At 46.1% G+C, this 22,357-nt stretch overlaps 1 protein-coding gene across 4 annotated transcripts in view; it reads right to left on the reverse strand.

Annotated features, from left to right (window-relative positions):
• The window catches only part of GOLGA4 (golgin A4), a 717,645-nt gene that overhangs the window by 494,711 nt on the left and 200,577 nt on the right, over window positions 1-22,357 (reverse strand). For all 4 annotated transcript variants that reach the window (XM_078688271.1, XM_078688272.1, XM_078688270.1 and 1 more), the window contains one exon: window positions 9,385-9,699. In XM_078688271.1, coding sequence (XP_078544397.1) covers window positions 9,385-9,699 — 315 coding nt within the window. The remainder of the gene's footprint in view (window positions 1-9,384; window positions 9,700-22,357) is intronic.

The raw sequence follows: 22,357 nt of genomic DNA on the forward strand, positions 1-22,357 counted from the left end.
TATTTTTTGAAGGATTGGTAACAATATGTCATGCAGAGAGCTGCACTGTTAACCTACACTTAGAAAGTTATAGAGACCTTCTGCTGAGTGTTGTTCCATCTGCTATCTTCAACAGTCGGACTCAACTAGTCAAGGGCTCCATTGAGGTGGAGGGTTGAAGGTATCTCCAAAGTCATTCGTCACAGTTTTGATTCACTTGACACATCTGCCCCACGGACCCCAGGTGAACACAGAAAAGGCCTGTGTGAGCAAAAAGCTAAAATTAGGATATTTCTGGCAAAATAGACCTTTTTCAATTAGGTCTGTTTTTCTCTCAATGGAATGGCCCAGCCACCAGAAGTGTTCTTGTACGTCTTCTTGGCTCTGAAATGTTAATTGATTATGGTCCTTTTAATCCATATTGGCACTGGTGCATCCTTTTCAGCAGCAATGGACTTTAAGTCCCAGGACCGGCCCTCCACTACAGACCTTGCTGTCCTCCTGACTTGGTATCTTCCTGCAGAGGCATCCCTTTGCCCTTAAGGCAGACCACTCCTCTAGTCTGCACTCCTGAAGTGCCCAAGGTTTTCAGCCTCTTTTATGTTATGTCTAACAGGAACCTAGGTTATTCCTCCTCCTAGGGCATTCGTGACCAAGACTAGTTCACACACGTCAACTGGGACCACCTTTCTTTCTGGTCTTCCCTCACTCTTCCGAGAGTCAGAGACAGGGTCCTACTAAAATCAAAGAGAGGTCCATTCATGGTATATGTATGTCCCTTTCTTCTGTTGCACCTATTCTTCTCAAAGGTTCTTTAGTGTACAGGCGTTAAAAATGGAGATGGCAAGTTCACTGAAGGCGGTTGTCATTCCCCAATCCAGAAATAGCATAACATCCCCTACACCCCTAACTGGCACTTCTAGAAAGTGATTGACTTCTGTCCAACATCCTACCTCCTCTACTTCCCTCCTCCCCTTGACAGAGCTTTGACTCTGGACCCGTGACCAGAGTCGTTGTATGTGGGGGTGCGAAGGCAAGCAAGCTTGTGGACCGCATCGATTCGCGGACCACGGACGCAAGCAGGAAAGCAGCGAGAGAATGCAAGCGGACCGTGACAACTCGTCGACCACGGACAACAGCAGTCCGATTGGTGTGCTGGGTAGAGGCTACCCGCCTACCTTTTGCCTGCCTACCAACTACTGCCCCATCCATCTGCTTCCCACCCACTATCCACCGCACTCCGCCCATACAAGCGCCTGCAATTAACTTTCGACCCTTCAACTGTGGGAGCCGCTGTTTCCCACTGCTGTCCCGCATTGCTCCCCGACTCTTCCCCCTACCCCCAAACCAACAGGCTTCCTGCTGTGAGGTGTCAGCGATCCAGACACCAGATAACGCAGAGGGTGAGGCAAGGCCAAACTTCCGACAGGGCCTCTCGGGCCCAGAGCAGCGGTAAGGCGAAACGGGGGAGCCACCAGCAGCAATAACAGCAAGGGCTAATTGGGAGCAGCAGGCCTAGGCCCTGCTGCATCAGGTTGATCCCGTCCAGGTTTGTGTGCAGCTTGCGGTCTGACTGTGTGCCTCCCCCCTCGCATCATGCCTTTATGAGTCAGTCTGTGCCCACACACCCACTCTCCTGTCATCTTGCCATTCTTCACTCAACATTTCTGTCCCCCCCAATGGCATCTTCTCTCTCAAAACAGAAAAGTCTGTACCGCTCTTGAACTTCACTAATTTTCGTGACTATTTAGCCAGTTTCTACACACTAGCCTCTGCAATTTTGTAACCCTCTGTTTTATGTGGAGAATGGCCAGTGTGTCGAGACACATCCCTCAATGTTGCCAAAGTTTGGAACAAAACAATATTGTATGCAAAATAATCCAAACTTGGTGGGCCTTGGGTCCACGCATGTTTTTACATAGATGGGGTTTTGGATTGTATTAATACAGACTGCAACCATATGTCTATACCAGACGGAAAAGCAACTGCTTTTCAACACAACACAGGTTTTCGTTTTTTTTGTAGTTTTATATAGCGCGAACTTGACCCAAAGTTATCATGTATCAGAGCGCTTTACATGAGCACCAGTTCTGTTACATATTCATTTCATTCATTTTTGTTAGGCAAGGGGCGTTTAAGTGTTCACAGAATCACAGGATGTTGAGCATCAATGCAGAGACTCGAACCCGGTTCCTCAGATTTGAGATCGACCGCCCTAGCCATTAGGCTACGATATAAGATTGGACTTCCTCTTTTTGACCTAGTAAGTACTGAAAAAGCCCTAGGCATACCACCATTAAGGGGTGTTGTCTGGAAGTAACTCTAAATGTTGATAAAGGTGGAGAGACCATACTCTACCGCCTACACCATTAAACTAAACATTGATCTTGGAAACCTGTACATGGACGTTTACAGAAAATGTGCCTTTACTCCTTTCTCCTATGATTCACCCTAATGCAGAAGATGGTGCCCGTTCATTATAGCACAAAACTGATAAAACTTATTGTAGAGGAAATATTCTTTACTGTACTAAATAGTTGTACAATTCTTCTTTATCATGCTTTGGGTATTCAATTACTTTCTCACAAAATTATGCTACCCGCCATCATTTATAAATACAAATATTGGCAATTCAGTGCTCAATACCAAAAACTCTGTCTCAAAAAATCTTCTAACATTAGTTCACCGAGATCAACTACTGCCCTATCTTCATCCCAAAATCCTGGACACAATTATCTTTAAACTATTCACATGTAACCTTATAATATCTAGGCAATTCCCAGATAGTGGGATTTATAAATAAAATGTTACTCAAAACAGACTATGTCATATAAAGTTTAATTGTATTTCTCACCACTCCCACCTTAAGTACCGCTTTTAAACCCCAATTGATTGCAATCACAGGGATGTAGTCAAAATTGTTGACCATAACATTTACATATCAGTGATGTCTATTCTGAGAATAAGTAGCATAGACATCTTTTAGTTGCTCTGTATTTTTATGCTCCTCCAATGGGCAACCCTCAATGCTGGAAATAGACCACTCTTTCGTATGCCTAGCCTTCATCGATGCTCTAATTTCAGCTATTGAATTGAAATATCATCTTGTTGCTGACAACACCTCTATCATTATGCCATTCCTATCTCACGCACCCTCACTCCAAATTACATCCAATGCATCTGGTACCAGAAGGCTTTGTCTATTGTCCAAAGCTCAACCTGTGATAGCCAAGATTATTTATTTCACATCATCCGTCAAACCCAAAATGAGCCGATCTTCCATTTGTTCTTTACCTTCCCTTTATCCACCCCCAAGACAACAGCATTTGTCATTCCCTCTTTGCCCATAATCTGTATGGTGCAGAAGGTATTTTATCTTCAAAATCTACCCCACATTAGAATCCAATCAATCCAGGGATGTAGAGTTATTTGTTGACAATGGAGCAGTAGCCACAAAGTCAGTAATCCTAGAGTCTGTTCAATTATCTAGGAGATATCACTCTCAAATAATTGGAAATTCGAAAGTGCCATGAGTAAACTTGTTTGTCCTCACTTTTATTTTTCTAATTATATTCATTCTCACTCACTTTTGTTGTTCTTATTACATGCCTACTTCAGTGATTTTTCCCAAAACTGCCTCCCAGAGTGGTACTTGTATAGACAGTCCCTGCAAAGGTCTTTACTCTTCAAGGCTCTCACTCTCTTTTTTTTATCATGATCTCAACATTTCTCTAAACCTCAGCACTGGGGCTTTCAAGTATTCCAATCTTCACCTCTCAGGAGTGCAACTTTGGCGCCTATGCCTAAGGACAACTCTCCCTACTGCGAACCATAATCCAAACCTATTCTGCTCTTAGCATTTCTAGGGCCTTACTATGTTTTCTGTTCCAAGGCCAAACCATTGACTTCACAGTTCTGTGGCAGCCTCATCTCTCTTACTTACGGCCCATCTCTCCATGGCTTCTTATGTAGGTATAGGTGTACATAATGGGGCCATCATTTACCTTGCTCTCAAGTCAGTATTACCTTCCATCTGATGGCCAACAACTCCAACCTCTGCTCCCTCCTCTCCATGACTCTTTAATTTCACTGCTTCAACATATTCTTCTACTGCAGTTCCCAAAGACACATCCTGCATTCAGGCATTGACATTTACTCTGAAAAAACAGCCTTTTAAGCCTCCTTTCTATGATTTGTCACTCAAACACTCAAAGCCTCCTTCCAAATAATTACGGATTTCAGTCTTCGAGTATTTCAGGCAGGTCTGAAAAACTTGTGTTTCTTTTAGCAACACTCATACATACATTAAAATTGTAAAGTTTTGCAAGATGAAGATAAAGTCTTGCCAGTTCAGTTAGAGAAATGTATGTTTCTACTTCAAGAAGCTGGCCATCTTGTAAATCTTGTAAATTCTATTTCTGAACAGGCATCAGACCTAAAAAGAATTTGCAATGAGCAAATAAAAAAATTGAATGGCCAAAAAAACGGGGAACACCCGAGACCATAGTTGGGTCTTTGTGTCTATTACTCACGATTGGTTTTCTATTCTACCATAACCTTTCATGTATTTACTAATAATGCTAAATTATTATGGTTTGTAAAAAGTTGAATAGGATACTGTTAAGAAGACTACTTTCTTTAGAAATATAACCTTCATAACTATTTTCGCAAATTGCTTTGAGTAATATTATGGTGGATGCAAGCTGAGATTGTCTCAGGGCTGTGCTTACCCAGTAATGTAAACTTAAAAAGAACTATTGTCTTTACCTCAAGCTCATGAAGTGAAACTGATAAAGGTGATTCTTCCATATAACGAGAATCTCTAGTTTTTATGGAAAAAAGCTTTTAGTTTGAAGACTGATCGACAAGCTATTCTTTTTGCTTAATGTTGATGGTACAGGCAAAGGTTCAAATGTAGCTGCGTCATTTACAAACCCATTACAAACAGACGTCCCGTTTATCTTGGAGACAAGCTCACAATCTCTGATGGTTCTAGGTACACCTGCAGACAGAGCACCATGAGACTGCAGACTAAGAAAATAACAAAGAACAAAGAACAAGACAAGCCTTATCCATCTATGCACCCAGGATCTGGAACAACATCCCTGTATCCATATGGACTGCCCCAAAGCTGCTCAAATTTAGGAAAGAGTTGAAGACTCATCTCTTTAAAGAACACTGCATCACAATGCATTACCTGTCCATAACTCCACTTCCTCTCCTATAACTCAATAACTTTAAGCTTGCCTTTGCTCCACTGCTTTTGGCTAGGTTTACTCTATAGGAATACATACACACATACATACAAAAGATTCAAGACTGGCACACATTTTGAATGAATTATAGAACTACACTTTGGAGGTTATGTTTGCTCTGGGAAATATCAATTCTGGGGTGAAGTGTTTAGGCTGCTGTTAAGTTCAGAATATACAGATAATGAGGAGGATGGTTTTGAAGATTGTACTGTTGCCAAAGTTTCAGATGGTGTTTCTTCTGAAACTCAAGATATTAGCGAGAGGTCTTAATGTGACAGTAATGCAGGATGCATTTTGCAGAAGGTTGTCAAGCATGTTAAGCGTTAATGGCCGAAATAATGGGCACAATCTGGAATTGCACATTCTTTGTAAAGTTAAGGAAGACCTCGGTGTGGACGATTATGCAGCTTTGATGTAAGGACATTTTTTCTTTAAAGTCTTTCAGAGATATTATCGTTAGATTAGCCCATGAGGGGCACATAGGAGAGACCACTATTAAAAGAAAGTTAAGTGAGTTTCTGGTAGCCTTACATGGAAGAACATGGTTTAAGATATGTCAAATTATACAAAGCTTGTCAGAATGAGGATACAAATCTGAAGTCTTTAGATTGTACTATTCAACAGGTTGATTTTCCAGAGGGTCGTTGGATTGATTTGGAATTGGATTTTCTGGCTCCTTATAAAATATTTGTAGGATGACATTAGTATAAAAGTATTTTTCCTGAACACTTTTCAGAATTAGTTGAGGTACAGTAAACTGTTCATCACAGTTCTGATGTTTTATTTAGGTAATTAAACAATACATTTTTTTAAAGAAGGTTGATTACCACTTGCTGGGGAAGACAATGTTTGTCTCTCCTTATACCAGAGGACTATGTTTGTAGATCTGTTACAAGTGACTTCATTGATCACAGTTAACAAAAGCAGGAATCGGAAGGTGATGAAGAACAAATGTTTGGTGATGATACTCATGTGGAATATGAGGCAGGAAAAGTTGATATAGTTACTCGTACTTCTAAAGAGAACTGTTCTTCCAATGTTTAACAGTTTACGGCATAAGACTGAACAAAGTTTGTCATGTCAAACTATGGCATAATATTTTTATTTTTGCTAGTCGTTCTGCAAGTGTAGTAGTTTGCAATGTGATCTGTCTTGTTTCTTGTTATGTGTGCTTCTCTCATGTACTAATGTGTTTAATGCTTACCTTGTATGTTGTTTGTTCCACATTCTGCTCTTATACAAAAGATTGTAGACCCGAGGAAGGATTCCTCAATTGAATACATCTGTTTTTATTCCCTGCAAACGTACTTCCTTTTTCACCGCTGGTGCTTCCAATACATAGGGCTGTCAAACCTTTATGATGTCTGTTTATATCAGTTTCCAGAACTGGTAGATGTGCACTATGCTTTGTGGAGCATTGGACTAAAAAAGCAGTATAAAAGTCCCCACCTTATTAAAAGTAAAGAAATAAGGTCTCCTGCTAAGAACTACAGAGAGAGAAAACCCGGTGACGAGATTTCTCAAAATGTATAACGATTAAAAGGAAATGAAAAGAAAAATAGTGAAACTAATCGTTGACTGTAGTTATCAGAAAGCACTGTGGTCACCTTAGTCAACAACACCTTATAAATGGTGTGTGTATTCTCTTCTTGTGAGGGTATTGCCAACCCTCTGTATAGTAGAAGATCTTCCTGAAGAATAACACCTAAATGAATTTGGGGGCTGGGGAGGGCGAGGTCTGTAAATCAAACAATAATACCATCAAACTCTTAGATTAAATATCCATATGTGCATAGTAACAAGATGGATTTGGAATCCAATGAAAAACATTTTTGAGGATAACACTGAAAGTACTTGACTGTCTTCAGATCACCGACACTGGAAATGACAACATAAGCATTGCTTCTCTGAAGTCAAAACATCATGAAATATGTAGGTCAATAGGATGCTCTGCTAAATCTTTAAAATAGAGTATTCTACTTTACTACTTCCAATACAAATTTGGAGTAACTGCTAAATGTAACATTTCCTAGCCACTGTGACGGAAAGTTTCAATTCTACTACCGACACAGAGGTGAAGTTATGCATTTACTTCCTCCATTCACTGGAACTCTAACAGCATCCAAGGTATTGTTGATAAAAACACTATTCTCACAATGAAAAATATAGTTCTAATAGAATTGTTTCCCTGTTTAAAAAAACCCTCAATGAGTTGATTTGCAGGGTTAATGATCTGGGGGATAGACCAATGGCAGACACTGTACTACTTGCGCTTACACTGCCACCAAGTAGAAATAAATCAGACAGCTTACATAATTATTTGGATTCACGCCTTGCAGTTCCAAATGCACATGGGCCTGCAAGGTTTGGAGATCGTAGGGAGAACAGAGAATACACTCACACTTCTCAGATGGCAAGTATCCATGAAGAGATCAAAGAATGGGAATGACTACAGACAAGTTCAGAGTGTCCTAGGACCACCAGGATCATTTGACAACCTTGAGACACCTTTTAAATCTGCAATACCTTAGGTAGAAAAGGAAAAAGAAGAAATCCAAGAACAAACTTTTTGTCACAACAAGATGGAATTCCAATGTGCAACATTCGACATTATGGATAACTCCCTGAAAAGAGGTTGCAGGAGAAACGGATCCAAAAGATTACACACATGTACACATTTATTTTCTACTGCTTTACCTGAATGCTGTACATGCTCTATGATGCCAAACATCAGGTTCTTCCCATCTCTGACAACAGCACAGGAGAAATAAAATGGGTGAGGACAGGAGAAGAAGCAGGTAGAGGTTTGGAGGGACAATCTGAACATCTGCCTCAACACACAAAGGATCCAAGGGGTGAGGAGTTATCAGACCCTAAGCTTTGAAGTGGCGACAAAGAGGAAACCAGGTGACTGTGTAAGTATTTTATCTAGGTTATGGGGTGAAAAAAGTACACTTGGTCTTCAAATCTGCTAGTCAAGACAACCAACAAGACTAGAAGAAAAGGGACCACACTCACCAGTAATTATTAATTTTGTACACAACATGATATTTTCCACAGTCAAAGTATTTTAATAGAAAGTTTAGGGTGAACCAGTATAAACCAAACTACTTCTAAAAAGGAGGGGATTATAGGTCAGAAATGTAGTTGCACCAAACATCCACTCTGTTATTTCCCAGATTTTTTTTACTGTTTTGTCTTCACGGACCTTACATTCATCCTATTTCATCCTAGTAAATGAATACTTGCTAACTGATGGTCTGTACCAGCCACACCTTTTCAGATCCTACAGCAAATATTCACAAAATGCATTTGCTTATGATGGGTATTAAATATGAGGTACTTTGCATATTCTTCAGTGATACACCCAAATTATGAGTTGCTGCCACCCTTGTAAACCATTCAAGTGCATTGTAATTCGTCCATCAAACTGTCCATAATTGACCGACATGTTTAAAAAATTGCTCTTAAAAGCCTGTACCCCAGTCAGAATGAGAGGAACATTTCAATGGAACTGATAAGAATGGTTTGGGGAAGGATTAAGAGGAAAAGTACTCATCAAAAGATGAAGTCTAAGTGCCATATGCATGAACACATTTCCTATAGACACAGAATAGGCAAAACCATTTGATGCATCTGGCCCCAAGTCTGTAAATCAAAGGTGCTTCACCTGAAAAGGGACTTCTAGAATGAACACTTCTAAGTAAAGAGATAGTCATCACATCTATGTCACTGTATTATGGGTGTGTTTGGTGCAGGAGGACTACAAATACAGTATATGACAAGGTTGAAGTTCAAGATAAATCATACTTTAACTTCTAATGAACCAAGGCATGTGATACTGCTGAATGACAGCAGATGCATCGCTTGTTTGAGAGTCCAGCTCTCGAGAACTATGCAAGTTTACGTGTACACTGATGATTATATGTTAGATAAGCTAATTCACCAAAAACATACAGAATTTACGAAATGACCCTGCAATTTTCATGGAAACTTATTTTGTGATTGTTATTGAAAAACAATGTTCCATAAGAGCACAAAGCAAAATCACATTGAGTGGCATGCCTCTGTATAATAAACGTTTGATAACATGCAGTTTGACTATTTGTTTTTTTAATTCTTTCCCCATGGTCAAAAGATATGTTCCTACCTCTGAATATTTTCCCCTGTAGTTGCCCAAGCTGCGTTCCATCCTTCGCAGCCGATGAAAGAGTTGCTCCTTACTAAGACCTTCCAGGTTTGATGAGGTCTCTTCAGCCTCACTTTCAATGTCAGATGGAGGATCAAATGTCGTAACTGGGCTATCACTGTCGATTCGATTTAATGAGTCCCTCGAACCGCTTCGTACCAAAGATTCTTTGGAGGGAGAACGGAAAAGGGTTTCCTTGACTGGACTTCGAAACAGTGACTCCATGGAAGGAACCCGAAGCTGGAGTTTTTGTGTAAAAGACTGTTGGTCATTTCTCTAAAAAACAAATTAAAAGAATGAACTGTTTTTAATAAGCTGATATTTTTAATGAAGACAGGTCAGTAGTTGTAAAAGCAGAGATATATTCTAGCCACGAAGGATACATTCATTTTCTATTGCACGCATGTCTGAAATATATTTGCAGCAAGTCAAGTTATTGAAATGAAATCATCAAATATACAATGTTTGAGCTTTAAAACATAATCAAAACATACTTTAATTTTACATTGACTTTTTAAAAGAAAATGAACATTATTAGATATTAACTACTAAACAAACTTTTAAATCAGTGATTTTGTGCAGCTTTACACACAGGTAGTAACATAAAACACTTAGGGAACTTGGAATTCTTTGTCAGGATCGGAGGCCAGGATTATGCTTCTACCTTCCTTTGCTTTCATTCAATACTGTCAAACAGCAGCCATTTTTTAAACTTTTCTTAAACTACATTTCCCATGAACATAAGGGAAACAAAGAACAGTTTGTCAGTCCTTCTCCCATGTTCACAACACAGAACACAACTGTAGGAGGCTGGCTTAGTATATGGTGCTCACTTGTCTAAGTGGAGCACCCTGCACTAATCCAGATAACCCATATGGTGATTTTAGTTGTCTTAGACAACCTTAGAAAGCTCTCTCAGTGGTAGCTGTGGAGACCAGCCTTCAGGCTTAGTGCGGAAGTTGTGTGAAGCAGCTTGTTTAACCAGTATTAATCATATAGTGTAACTTAAGTGAAAAAGAACTAGACAGTGCAGTTATAAGAATATGTATTTATTATAAACACTCATCAACAAATTGGAATATCTCATCCTTTGAGATATAATCGCAATACTCACAATACTTCAGTAACAGAACACGTATGTAGCACAAATACACAGTGGACTTCAGGGGGACACCAAACCATAAACTAATAAAGTGGAATACGACCCCGACCTAAGTCGAGACTTGACCCAGAAACTTTAGAAGAGCCAAGGACCCAAGGAACCACCCAAGGCAAATACCAAGGAACCCCAAGGAGGCCGTGTGCAGAGTGGAAACGCACACGTTTCTACTTGTGTAACAATATATCTGTAAGAGACATTAGTTAGTGATCGATTCGTTACCTTAGAATATCCCCAGGCGTCAGACTGGATCAGGAAAGTTTTTAGTTAGCAGTAGTTGGTGGCATCATGCGTCTCCTCGTCCGTCGCTGGCATCGTAAGCGCCAAGATGACGTCATGGAGACTACTTAGGCGTCACCATGAACGCGGACGTCAGTTCTGTACACGACTTTCCGTGCCAGGAACGCAAAGCCATGCAAGAAACTGACCACTGGTGCCATGAAACTAGGGTCCTGGAAGGGATGACTTTAACCCTAGAAATCAGGTCGCAGAACAGGGAAGATGGGTGGGGCGGTAAGGAATCTTTCACTAACTAATGGATCTTACAGATATATCGTTACACAAGTAGTAACTTGTGCATCTGAAAGAGACACATTAGTGATAGATTCCTTACCTTAGAATAGATACCCCAGCAATACCAACCCCGAGGTGGGTCTGCGATCAAGATTACACCAGAAAGTCACGGAGAAAAGAGACTGTCGAGGCAGTAATGCTTGCTGAACGTGGGCAGTGAGGCCCACGTAGCTGCCTGACAAATGTCCTGCAATGGAACGCTGCGGCCCAAGGCAATAGTGGCTGCTGTTGCCCTAGTAGAATGGGCATGCAGCACCACAGGAGGCTCCTTCTTGGCCAACGAGTAACATGATTTGATGCACAAGACGACCCACCGAGAGATGGTTCGTTTGTGCACGGCCCAACCTTTTTTGGCACCCATGTAGCCAACAAAGAGATGGACATCCACCCGGAGCTGTTGTGTGCGCTTCGGATAGAACGAAGGGACATAGAAGGTGAACAAAGTGATGGTCTGCCCAATGTGGAAGGGTGTGACAACCTTTGGCAAGAAAGAAGGACGGGTCATTAAAACCACATTGTCCGGATGAATAGAAAGGGTTGAGAAGAAAGAGCCTGGAGCTTACTCACTCTTCTGGCAGAGGTGATAGCTACCAGGAAAGCTGTCTTTAGGGTGAGAAGACGTAAAGGACAGTTATGAAGGGGCTCAAAGGGAGCGCACATCAGATAAGTCAAGACAAGATTCAAGTCCCATTGAGGCATTATGAAGGGCACGGGAGGAAACGTGTGCCTAATGCCTTTCAGGAAACGGTGAACAACCGGGGACTTAAAAAGAGAAGGCTGATCTGGAAGCCGTAGAAAGATGGCCGAAAGATAACCTTTGATAGTGCCCAGAGCAGAGCCCTGCTGGGTCAACAATAGAAGAAACAGAAGAACCTCAGAAAGAGGGGCAGAAAGGGGATCCACAGCCTTTGCTGTGCACCATGCCACAAATTTGTTCCACCTGCAGGCGTATACCGTCTTAGTGGAGGGGCACCTGGCTGCCAGAATAACATCACAGACTTCAGGAGGAAGATCGAAAGCTGTCAACTGTCGCCTCTCAATCTCCACGCATGGAGGTGGAGGCTGGACAGGTTCGGATGAAGGACCGTCCCCTGCTGCTGCGACAGAAGATCCTCCCGAAGAGGCAGTCGGATCGGGAGATCAATCACCATGCTGAGTAGCTCGGGATACCGTATCTTCGTGCCCAATCCGGAGCCACAAGGATGACTTTCGCCGGGTCTCGCTGAATCTTCTTCGGCACTCTGGGCAGAAGTGGTATAAGCAGAAAGGCGTACAACAGACCGCAGCTCCACTCGTGACAAAAAGCGTCGCTGAGCGAGTGCCGCCTTGGAAATTCCAACACGCAGAACTAATGGATCTAACTAAGGCTCTCCCCACTGCAGAAAGAGACCTTGCGCCACGTCCGAGTTCAGACGCCATTCGTGATCCATCAAGCACCGGTGGCTGAGTTTGTAAACCCCGGTGTTCAGAGAACCTGCAGGTGTTGAACCACCAAGGTAATGCCTTGGTTTTCCAGCCATGTCCAGAGGCGCAGAGCCTCCTGACATAGGGTCCACGACCCCACCCGCCCTGTTTGTTGCAATACCACATGGCGGTGATGTTGTCCGTGAACACCTGCACTACACTTCCCCGGACAGAGGGAAGGAATGCCTCAGTGCAAGTCGGATCGCCGTAAGCTCCAAAAGGTTGATATGGAGCCAGGACTCCAATGCAGGAGGTCGGCCATACTCTGGAGATGGCAGACGACTGCCTGGGGCGAGCCCGCCTTCAACAACCAGTCGTCGAGGTAGGGGGAAGATCGACACCTCTGACCTGCTATGATGAGCTGCGACCACCGCCATCATTTTCATGAACACCCAAGGGGCGCTGGTAAGGCCGAAGGGGAGCACAGCAAACTGAAAATGCTCCTGGCCTACAGTGAACCGCAGGTAACGCCGGTGGGCCGGCAGGAAGGGGATGTGGAAATATGCATCCTGCAAGTCCAGCGCTACCATCCAGTCTCCAGGGTCGAGGGCAGCTAAGACCTGAGCCAGAGTCAACATCCTGAACTTCTTCTTCCTTCGGAAGCAATTGACTTTCCTGAGGTCCGAGATGGGGCGCAGGACCCCTTTCTCCTTCTTGGGGAGCAGAAAGTAGTGGGAATAACAACTACGTCCTACTTCTGGCCCAGGAACGTGCTCGATGGCCCCCTTGGCCAAGAGGGTCGTGACTTCCTGTTGGAGAAGCGCAAAGTGATCCCCTGATATGCGGTGGAACTGAGGTGGCATGGCTGGAGGGGCAGACTCGAAGGGGAGGGGTTAGCCTCTTTGGACGATGTGCAGCACCCACCTGTCTGAAGTGACAGAACGCCAGTGGGGGAGGTGATGTTGAATCCATAGAACTCGCCACCGGCTAAAGTACTTCAGTAAGGAGGTTTGTTTTGAGAGTGACATTAGGCAGATCAAGGTCAAAGGTCTCAGCTGCTCTACAGAGCACCACAGTATATGTGGCACCCTCCTCCATGACAGTGGGAGGAGACAGAAAACCAGGCTCAGAGGAGAGGTCAAGGCCACCTGCATCCTCCGATTTCTCCGCCCACTCCTGTTCGGACTCACACTGCCGTGCAAGAGGGTCCTTAGACCCCTCCCAGTCATCCCCCTCCTCCACGGCCCGAGGCACAGGCTGCTGCGGTGAGGGAGGGACAGGGGAATACAAATGCTCCAACGGCGCCGGGAACGACGCTGGTATGTGCCTATCCGGCTCCATGTCCCAATTAGGGTCCCAAGCCGGAGCAAAATTGTCCGGAAACCCGGGCAAGGGTGGAGGTGGGATGAACGGGATCCATTACGGCGCCAGGAATAGAGCCGCAGGGGGCGCCAGAGCCGTCGGCGCAGGATCCTTCGGCACGGGGCCGGAGGCGCCGGCAGCAAGCAAGAGCCCTCAACTGGGACCGCCGGGCCCGAAGGCGCGCCAGCGGGAGCCCTAGACCTGAAAAGGCGGTCCATGGCAGCAAGAAATTCTTACACGTGGGCCGGAGTCGCCGACGGACCCGGATAAGGTGGGTAGGCCGCGGGACTCTCCGGCTCAAACGGAGCCACGGGGTAAGAACCCCTGGCCCCCTCGTCCGGAGACCGATGGGGGGGATGTCAGAGAGTGTAAACGCTTCTTCGACTTTTCTTGTGATGTCTCTTACCCGATTCCGAGGGTGAAGACTTCGACCCCGAGGCGCGATGATGATGGCTCCGCGGTCGGTCCCTTGAGAGACCCCTGGACCTTGAACGGCGCGGAGACGACTGCTGGGCCTCCAGCAGCTTTCAGGACAGCTCCCACAAAGCCTTTGGAGCCATGGCCAGACAGTCGGAACATGACCGGGAGTCATGGTCGCACTCCAGACAGAAGAAACATACGCCGTGGGGGTCGGTCACCGACATCGTACGGTGACAGGCCCCGCAGGATTTAAACCCAGGCATCCCTATGTGGCACCCGGAGTCAAGACTCAAAAGAAGTAGAGACAAAAGTCTCAAAAAAGTTAGTCAAAAAGTGATTAGGGTACGTGCTTTAACCGGATCTGCGCATGCTGGCGCGGAAAAAGAAAGAACTGACGTCAGCGCGCATGGGTGGCACCTAAGTAGTCTCAGTGACGTCATCTCGGCGCTTACGATGCCAGCGATGGACGCGGAGCCGCACGACACCACCTACCGACGTGCAGGGGTACTGCTGACGAAAAACTTTCCGGATCCAGTCTGACGTCTGGGGATATTCTAAGGTAAGGAATCGATCACTAACATGTCTCTTTCAGATACAACCGCGTACTAAATACAAGTCAATGGCGAAGTCGCTGTTGCAGTTTTCAAGAAGGACCCTTTCCGGAGGACTCTGAAGAAACGCCGTGGTAGGTTGGAGAGTCACCCTACCCATGGATACCCCAGGAACCAGGTTGTCTACACCAGGAAAGCCAGGTGTCTAGGTGCGACGGGACATTGGAAACCGCCGTAGACCTCAATGGAGGACTTCAGTAAAGATGCCGCTGACGAAGAAGTTGAAAGAGTCTGGTGGAATCCAAGGGTGGATTCAGGATGAGAGGTACCTGCAAGCAGAGGGGACAGAAACTATGCCACTCGGGAGTGACCAGGAGTCACGGAAGAGGAATGCCCATTGATGTCGGAACATGCAGGAGAGTTGACTGTGAGCTTATCGCTGTAGCTGTACAGACCAGGTGGCACTGTGGGAGACCAGGAGCCGTTCACAAGCTGTCCCATGTCGGATGTCAAGAGCCAGGGGGTTGGTGTCTGGCGGCGGCAGCAACACGTCTTGCAGCAGCAACAAACGTGCCAGACGAAAAAGGTGCAGTGTTGGGTCCAGCATGGTCAAAGGGACTCACCAAGTGTAGGTAAATCAGAGTAGGCCCTGAGCAAGCAGGGGAGGCCATAAGAGCCAAAGAAGACCCTCAAGAGGACCCACAGGCTGGAGGCACAGGAGTCGCTAGAGGACCTCGAGCAGCTCACCAATGATGCAGGCCCAGGATGCAGAGGATGCGGAGAGGACGAAGATTTTGGTAGCCAGAGATGCAGGAGGCTGAAGCTTCTTGGAGCCCAAAGAGCTCTGGAGAAGAGAATCAACAAGCCTTGGCAAAAGAAAGTCGATGCAGTGCACAGGGGTACTGCTCAAGCAGTTCAGACGAGGGACACTGGTTTCAAACTTGCTGAGAAGACAGTGCAGGCCTCGAGGGAGTTGCATAACCACTACCTGGGTTGCTGAACCTTTCGGAGTACATGGGAGCTCAGGAACAGCAGACCGGTCAGCTTTGTTGCGGTGCCTGCAGAAGCAAGAACGTGACTCCTTCACTCCAAGTGAGATTTCTTCGGGTGTCTTGGATTTCCACAGATCTGGAGAAGAACCTGTATGGAGCACAGGCAGAGACAACACTGAAGACTGACAGGACGACGAGAGCAGGAGCAGCAGGAGTCCTCCCGGAGCAGTCTCGGTTTCCAAAGCGAAGTCCAAAGTGCCCAGACGGTTGAAGATAAAGTAGTTTCGGATCTGAATCTTATCCCACAACGAATCTAAAGAACCACCAACAGGTAAGCCCTTAAGTACCCTAAAGGAAGGGTTGGGACAATTCAGTGGTGCCTACCAGAGGAGGGGCAGGACAATGGGGAGGATACTCCCATGTCCTTTGTCCAGTTTCGCGCCAGAGGGGGAGCCAACGGCTCCCAGAACTGGTTCCAACTGGAGTATGCAAGGAGGGCACCAAATGTGCCCTTCAAAGAGGTCTAGTGTCCCCACCCTGGCCTAATACACTAAGTACTGTCTGGGAGGTGGTCACACCACCCTGTGACAGGTAACCTATTATCTTACCTTCCCCTGCTTGCGTTTGGCTCAGCATCAGGAGGGCAGAATCGTGTCTGTGGTCGGCAGCACCCATAGCTTGCTGTCAGCCTCAGGAAGACTGGTACCGGGAGCACGGAGGGTTTCCAGAAGGAGCCCCACAGTGCATGATATCATACTACAACAAGTTTACGGTCTTGGGGTATGATTTCAACATGTTTGATACCAAACATGCCAGGGTTCGTTACAGCCAGTTAAAAGTTAGCCATTGTGTAATGGCGCATGCCCACTCTATGTATTGTAATGACAGATGCACTTACAATGCTTGGAGAATGGACTCCAGCCTTTGTAGTGGTGTTCTGCAAGTGTAGGGCCACCCTGACACTTCTAACACAGCACCCTGCCTTCAGGACTGAAAGGTCTGCTTTGGCGGTGACTTGTAGGTTTTAAGTGAAGTGACTTCAGATATAAGAAAAAGTATATCTGTCGTAAGTGGTGCTAGCACCAGCATACACAAGCTGCAATGGCAGGCCTGAAATCACAATTTGGGTGGTCTCCCACAGGTGGCATATTACATGCTTTAGCCCATGGGGGACCCCGGGGTACATATGCCCTGGGTACGTTAATACCATATACTAGGGGCTTCCAAAGGTTCACCAGAAGTCAATCTGGGGAGTACCTAAGTACTAAGTAGCAGGATACCAGTAAGGCTAGTCAGAAAACATAAAGACACCAGCAAAAAGTGTGGGTAACCATGAAAGCAGATCCTACTTTCCTACACCAACATATTCCTTCCTCTCTGCTTGGACTCCCTCTTTCTTTTGTGCTCCGCAGCCAGTTAAGTGCTCTTCCTCGGTTTTTTTTTCCTCAGACTATGTGTGGATTGTGATATTTGCTAAAAGTGTAATTGTCTTATGGCTATTATATGGTTTGCCGCCATTTGACGGTGTCTGTTTTCACTTTCCCTTGCAGATTCTGGCCCTGGATCGCAGGACCACATTTGCGCTCCTTGCACGACTGGGCCCCATGTGTGTGTTGGTGCAGTGCGCCCCTCTCCCGCTAGAAAGCGCTGCTGCGGTGCGTCTCGCTAGCTCCATGCATCGCGTCTCGTTCACCATTCAAGAGTGGTAAGAGAGCACTGCAGGAGCCCGTAAATCGCTGAGCCTTGTTCCCTGCTATTCAGGGTGACAACCAGTCATACCGACTCTGTATTCCCGCATTTGTTTCTATGAGACGGTTGACACCTCAATCTATAGAGCAGTCATTGATCTGATGTGACCTACGGAGCAGGGCCTCTGTGATAGGAGTGCACATGAATGCGCCAAATTAGCGAAGACCCAGTCCCCGGCTCCTGTTAAGCCCCTTACGCAAGAGACTGCCCCAAGGAAGGGCTCGCCCCTAAAAAAATATGTCAGAGGAAGGATTTGATAGAGAAGAGTTTGCGTGCCTTAAGCAAGCCTTACCAGCTAAGTCGGCCCCCCAGGAGGCCCCCAACAGAACCTGCCCCCCTTCCACTGAGATCCCGAATCCTGATACCCCCGACCACCAAGACAGGGAATCGCCTGAGGACTCTGAATATGATGCCGAATTATAGAGACCTTGGTGCCCGGCTTCCGATTCCCACAAGGGATTCCATCCAGATATGTTGGATCCGAACAACATCATCCAACTTAGATCAGCAGTGTGGGCCCCTGGGGACAAAGCTGCAAAGTTTCTAGAAGGGCACCTCTGCAAACCATTGGAGAAGGATGCCCGAAATTGCCTCTCAGCCAACACCCCACCCTAGAGGGTAAGGTTGCCCTCACCCCGGAAATAGATTAAAAGATGGCCACCTTCCTGATAATTGGGGCAGCACGCAATAATTTTCATGGGAACTTGAACTGCGCCCAGTAAACTGAGCGGTGTCGCTCTTTGCTTCTCAAGCTCCACCCCAAGCCGGGAGACTTTGCCTCCTCTGAAGTAGGGGCAGTGGCTGGGGTGGGGGAGGGCGGTGATGTGCGGGGGGAGTTTGGTGACTCATTTCTAAAAGAATTCTGTAATTTCATAGCAACATTCAGCTCGATAGATAAAGCGCAGTCTAACATCAAGCGCATATTCAGCCAACAGGTTTTCCAGGGGCTGGTCGAGGCAGGGGCCGCTCGATTGGCCATTCATCTTACCAATCCCCTCCCAGGGGACAAGGCTTCGTGTGCAGCCAGTCCCTGAGTAATGCACGCTTCAATAACTTCGACCCGACAAGAAGACAAAGCTTCCACTGTAGAGGAGGATGCATAGGCCATGCTGGTGGTGCAGGCGCAACCGGTTTCATTCCTTTCATTCAGATAAAGGTGGGAGGGCGTCTGGCCGATTTCCTTCCTGCCTAGGGCTTCCAGCACCTCAGACGCATGGGTTTTGCAAACCGTACAGGGCTTCCGCATTAACTTCTATTGTCATCCTTCTCAGACTACCTTCTCAGTGCCCATCTGTTTCCCTGCCCGAGACACAGCACTTGCATACAAAGAGGTCTTGGCCTTCCTCCACAAAGGAGCTATTTGTCTGACAGTCATGCGCCCAGATGGGTTCATAAGCAACATTTTCCTGGTTGACAAATCTGACGGTGGGCGCAGGCCAATTATCAACCTTCGGGACCTGAACAGGTGGCTGGTTTTCCATCACTTCAAGATGAAGGGAATTCATCTCCTCAGGGATTATTATCATTATTATTATTTGAATTTATAATGTGCAACAGCTACCCAAAAAGGGTTTCCCGGCGCCGAAAGCAGATCCGAGACGTAGATGAAAAACATGTTGGCAAGTTATTTGTCAAAAAGTCACGTCTTTAAGGATTTGCTAAATTGAACATAGTCAGTTTAGTTGCGTAATGCTATGGGCAGTGCATTCCATAATGAGGGACCAAGATAGGTGAAGGACCTTCCACCCATCCGAGCTAGTTTGATTTTAGGAACGATAAGCCTCCCCTGAGTGGACGAGCAAAGGTTTTCGAGAGGGAAAGTAGGGACAGAACAGGGATTGAAGATATTGCGGAGCATGACCTGTTTTGTGTTTGTGCATATAGCTCAGGGCTTTGAACTTTACTCGGTTTTCCACCCTGAGCCAGTGCAAATTTCGTCGATGGGCAGAAATGGAAGTGGCCCTCGGGACCCCACACAAGAGCCTGCGGCGGTTACCGACCACAATGCTAGGCTGGCGGAAGAAAAGATCTTCTTACTGAAGCTGTCCAGCCTTTTGGATTCCCTATTCGGGGGAGCGGAAGGAAACACCACGGATGTGGATGCCTGAACCACTAAGCTTTGTGTAGTGGGATGGGTGGAGAGGAAAGCTGGGTCGCCCGGTGAAAGGTGGTGGCAGCAGGCTCAAAGGAGCATTATATACGGACGCGCTATCCACACATGGAAGTGTCCCTTTGATGCACTGCTGAGTTCCAAAATAGAAAACAAAATTCGGTCAATTGATCAAAAGATTCAAAGTTAATGCCATGAAGATCAATTGAATTTATTATCTTCAATATGATTTTTCTCAAATCAACATTCCCATGAGTTCACATCAAATTCTCGATGAATACTCCATGTAGGTCAATGGTAGGTTCAAATCAAATTAGCATTTATCCCCAATGTATTTCGGGCATGCCACTGCCCTTCATCAGGGGTTATATTCCTTAATCCATGTTATCTCAGGACCTCGTATCCTGTCCCAATGAAAGTCGCCAGTCGCTATTCACAGGAGCCCCTGTGCTGGGTATGTACCAGGTGCCCAGTGGAACATCTGTAAAGTCCTTGTTGAAAGGCAGCAAGGGTTCCGAGGAGAGAGACACCAGGCTGCAAGACCTCCTTCAAGACGTTATGCTTGACTACCACCGTAAGAAGCGGCACCACCACTGCAATGTAGGCTCCCTCCTCCGTAGCCAGGTTAGGGGGAGACAGCATGCCAGAATCTGGAGAAGTGTCCAGGCTGCTGGCATCACCCAGGTCCTCATACCAGTCCAGGTCTTTATTGGATTGCGGGATTTCTAAGGGATCCTGTTGCCCCTCCCAATGATCATCCATTCCTAACCCTTCAGAATAGGGCAGGTTGAATGGCATGGAGCAGTACAACTCCAGTGTCCTGGATGCCTAACCGGCTCTGTGTCATCTGTCAGATGGGGGAGACGCCGCCGGTGGGCACCCGCGACATAGAGGTACTCAACATTAGATGCGGTGCCAGGGAAGGTCACAGAGGTACGATCAGCGCTGGTCCGGATCCAGGGACAGACCCAAGAGGAGGCTGTGGCACCAGGGCCACTGGAGACACGTAACCCATGGGATCTCCTTCAGCTGAGCCTGCAGGAACAGAAGGCGCTCCGGGAAGATGTACCGCAGGGTCAAACCACCCAAATATGGCGCGCATGGGGTCATAAAATTATTTTAATACGGCAGCCCTGGAAAGGGAGAGAAACTTGGAGACAACCCAGGCACCCGCTCCGCAGAGCGGGGCCCCGAACACCGAGGCTCCTCCGTCTCGCCACGCTTCAACTTCTTGGGCTTTTTATGGTGCTTCTTCCCGGAGCGCAATGACTTGGAGGAAGAAGACTTCGATCATCCAGAGCGGTGCTTGGACCTTCCGCTCTACCAGGAGTGACGAGGTGACATCCATGGTATCAGAAGCCAAACCGCAATTAGCTTGAAGGACTGGTCCCTGGGGTGCTCCCCAGGCAGCAGAGACACACCTAATGGGGGCCGACACACGGATTGAACACTGAGGCCTTCTTACTGGACATGCCCACACACCAAAAGGATTTAACAAAAGTCGAAAAAAGTCTGTCAAAAGGTGACCGGGGGTAGCTCTCTGGTGCAGAAAGGCACCTATATAGACAACACGGATGTCACGACGAACCCAACACCTACGACGTCACGCAGAGTCGATCGCCAACACCTATTGGCGCGCAGGGGAATTGCTATCAAAAATCTGACGGATCTAGCCTAACGCCAGGAAGTTCAAAGGTAAGGAATCTGCGGATTGATGTCCCTATCAGATATATTATTTCTCCCTCTCAGCTTGGGACAATTATGTATCCGCTAAAACTGAGAAATGGCGGACAAAGACCGGTTTCCAGGGCATGCGTCCAAGACATAGATGGCCATTTTTGCACCCAAAAAGATTTAGGCTGGAAAAGCTCTGCTCCCCACTACCCAAGATTGTTTTCAAGACTGTTCAAAATCTAAAGTTAAAAGATCTCATTTTTCTCCCACACAGGACCCACAATAAAACCAATCTACAGTATCTTTAGTAACTTATATGGGTCCCTTTCACCCTTTCCCAGGGACAGGAAAGGCAATGCTGTGTGACTTAAATTCCAGCTAAAATTACTACAATTGGTAAGGGGATAGACCTGGAATCTTTGGCATGGTTTCTCCTGACGTTTTGCCTCTACCTCATGTATTTCTGACAATGTGCTGGATTTCGTTTTTGCTGGTTTAGATGCTTTGGGCACTTTGCCACTTCTGATCAGTGTCAATGTGCAAGTGCTCCCTGAGTAAATTGTTTATTGCAATTAGTTATCCATGATTGGCATATTTGTATTACCAAGAAGTCCCTAGTACAGTGCACTGTGTGTGCCAGGGCTGGTGATTCAAATAAAACTAGTGGGACTGCAGCACTGATTGTGCCACCCACATGAGTAGCCCTAAAATGGTGTCTCATGTCTGCCACCGCAGTGCCTGTGTGCAGTCTGTGGACTGCCATGTCAATCTGGCCAGTGTCCCTGTCACTATTGTAAGGCTATCTTGCCCTTAGGCTATAATGGGGAATGTTGCGTACAGTGGTTACCTGCATATCTTCCCATAGGAGCAAGATGGGACATAAAAGTCTGGTATCCCTGAACTCTGAATTTAATAACACATCTTTTAGGAAAGGTGTTTT

Source organism: Lissotriton helveticus, chromosome 4_1 (assembly GCF_964261635.1).
Source record: "Lissotriton helveticus chromosome 4_1, aLisHel1.1, whole genome shotgun sequence".
Lineage (NCBI taxonomy): Eukaryota > Metazoa > Chordata > Amphibia > Caudata > Salamandridae > Lissotriton > Lissotriton helveticus.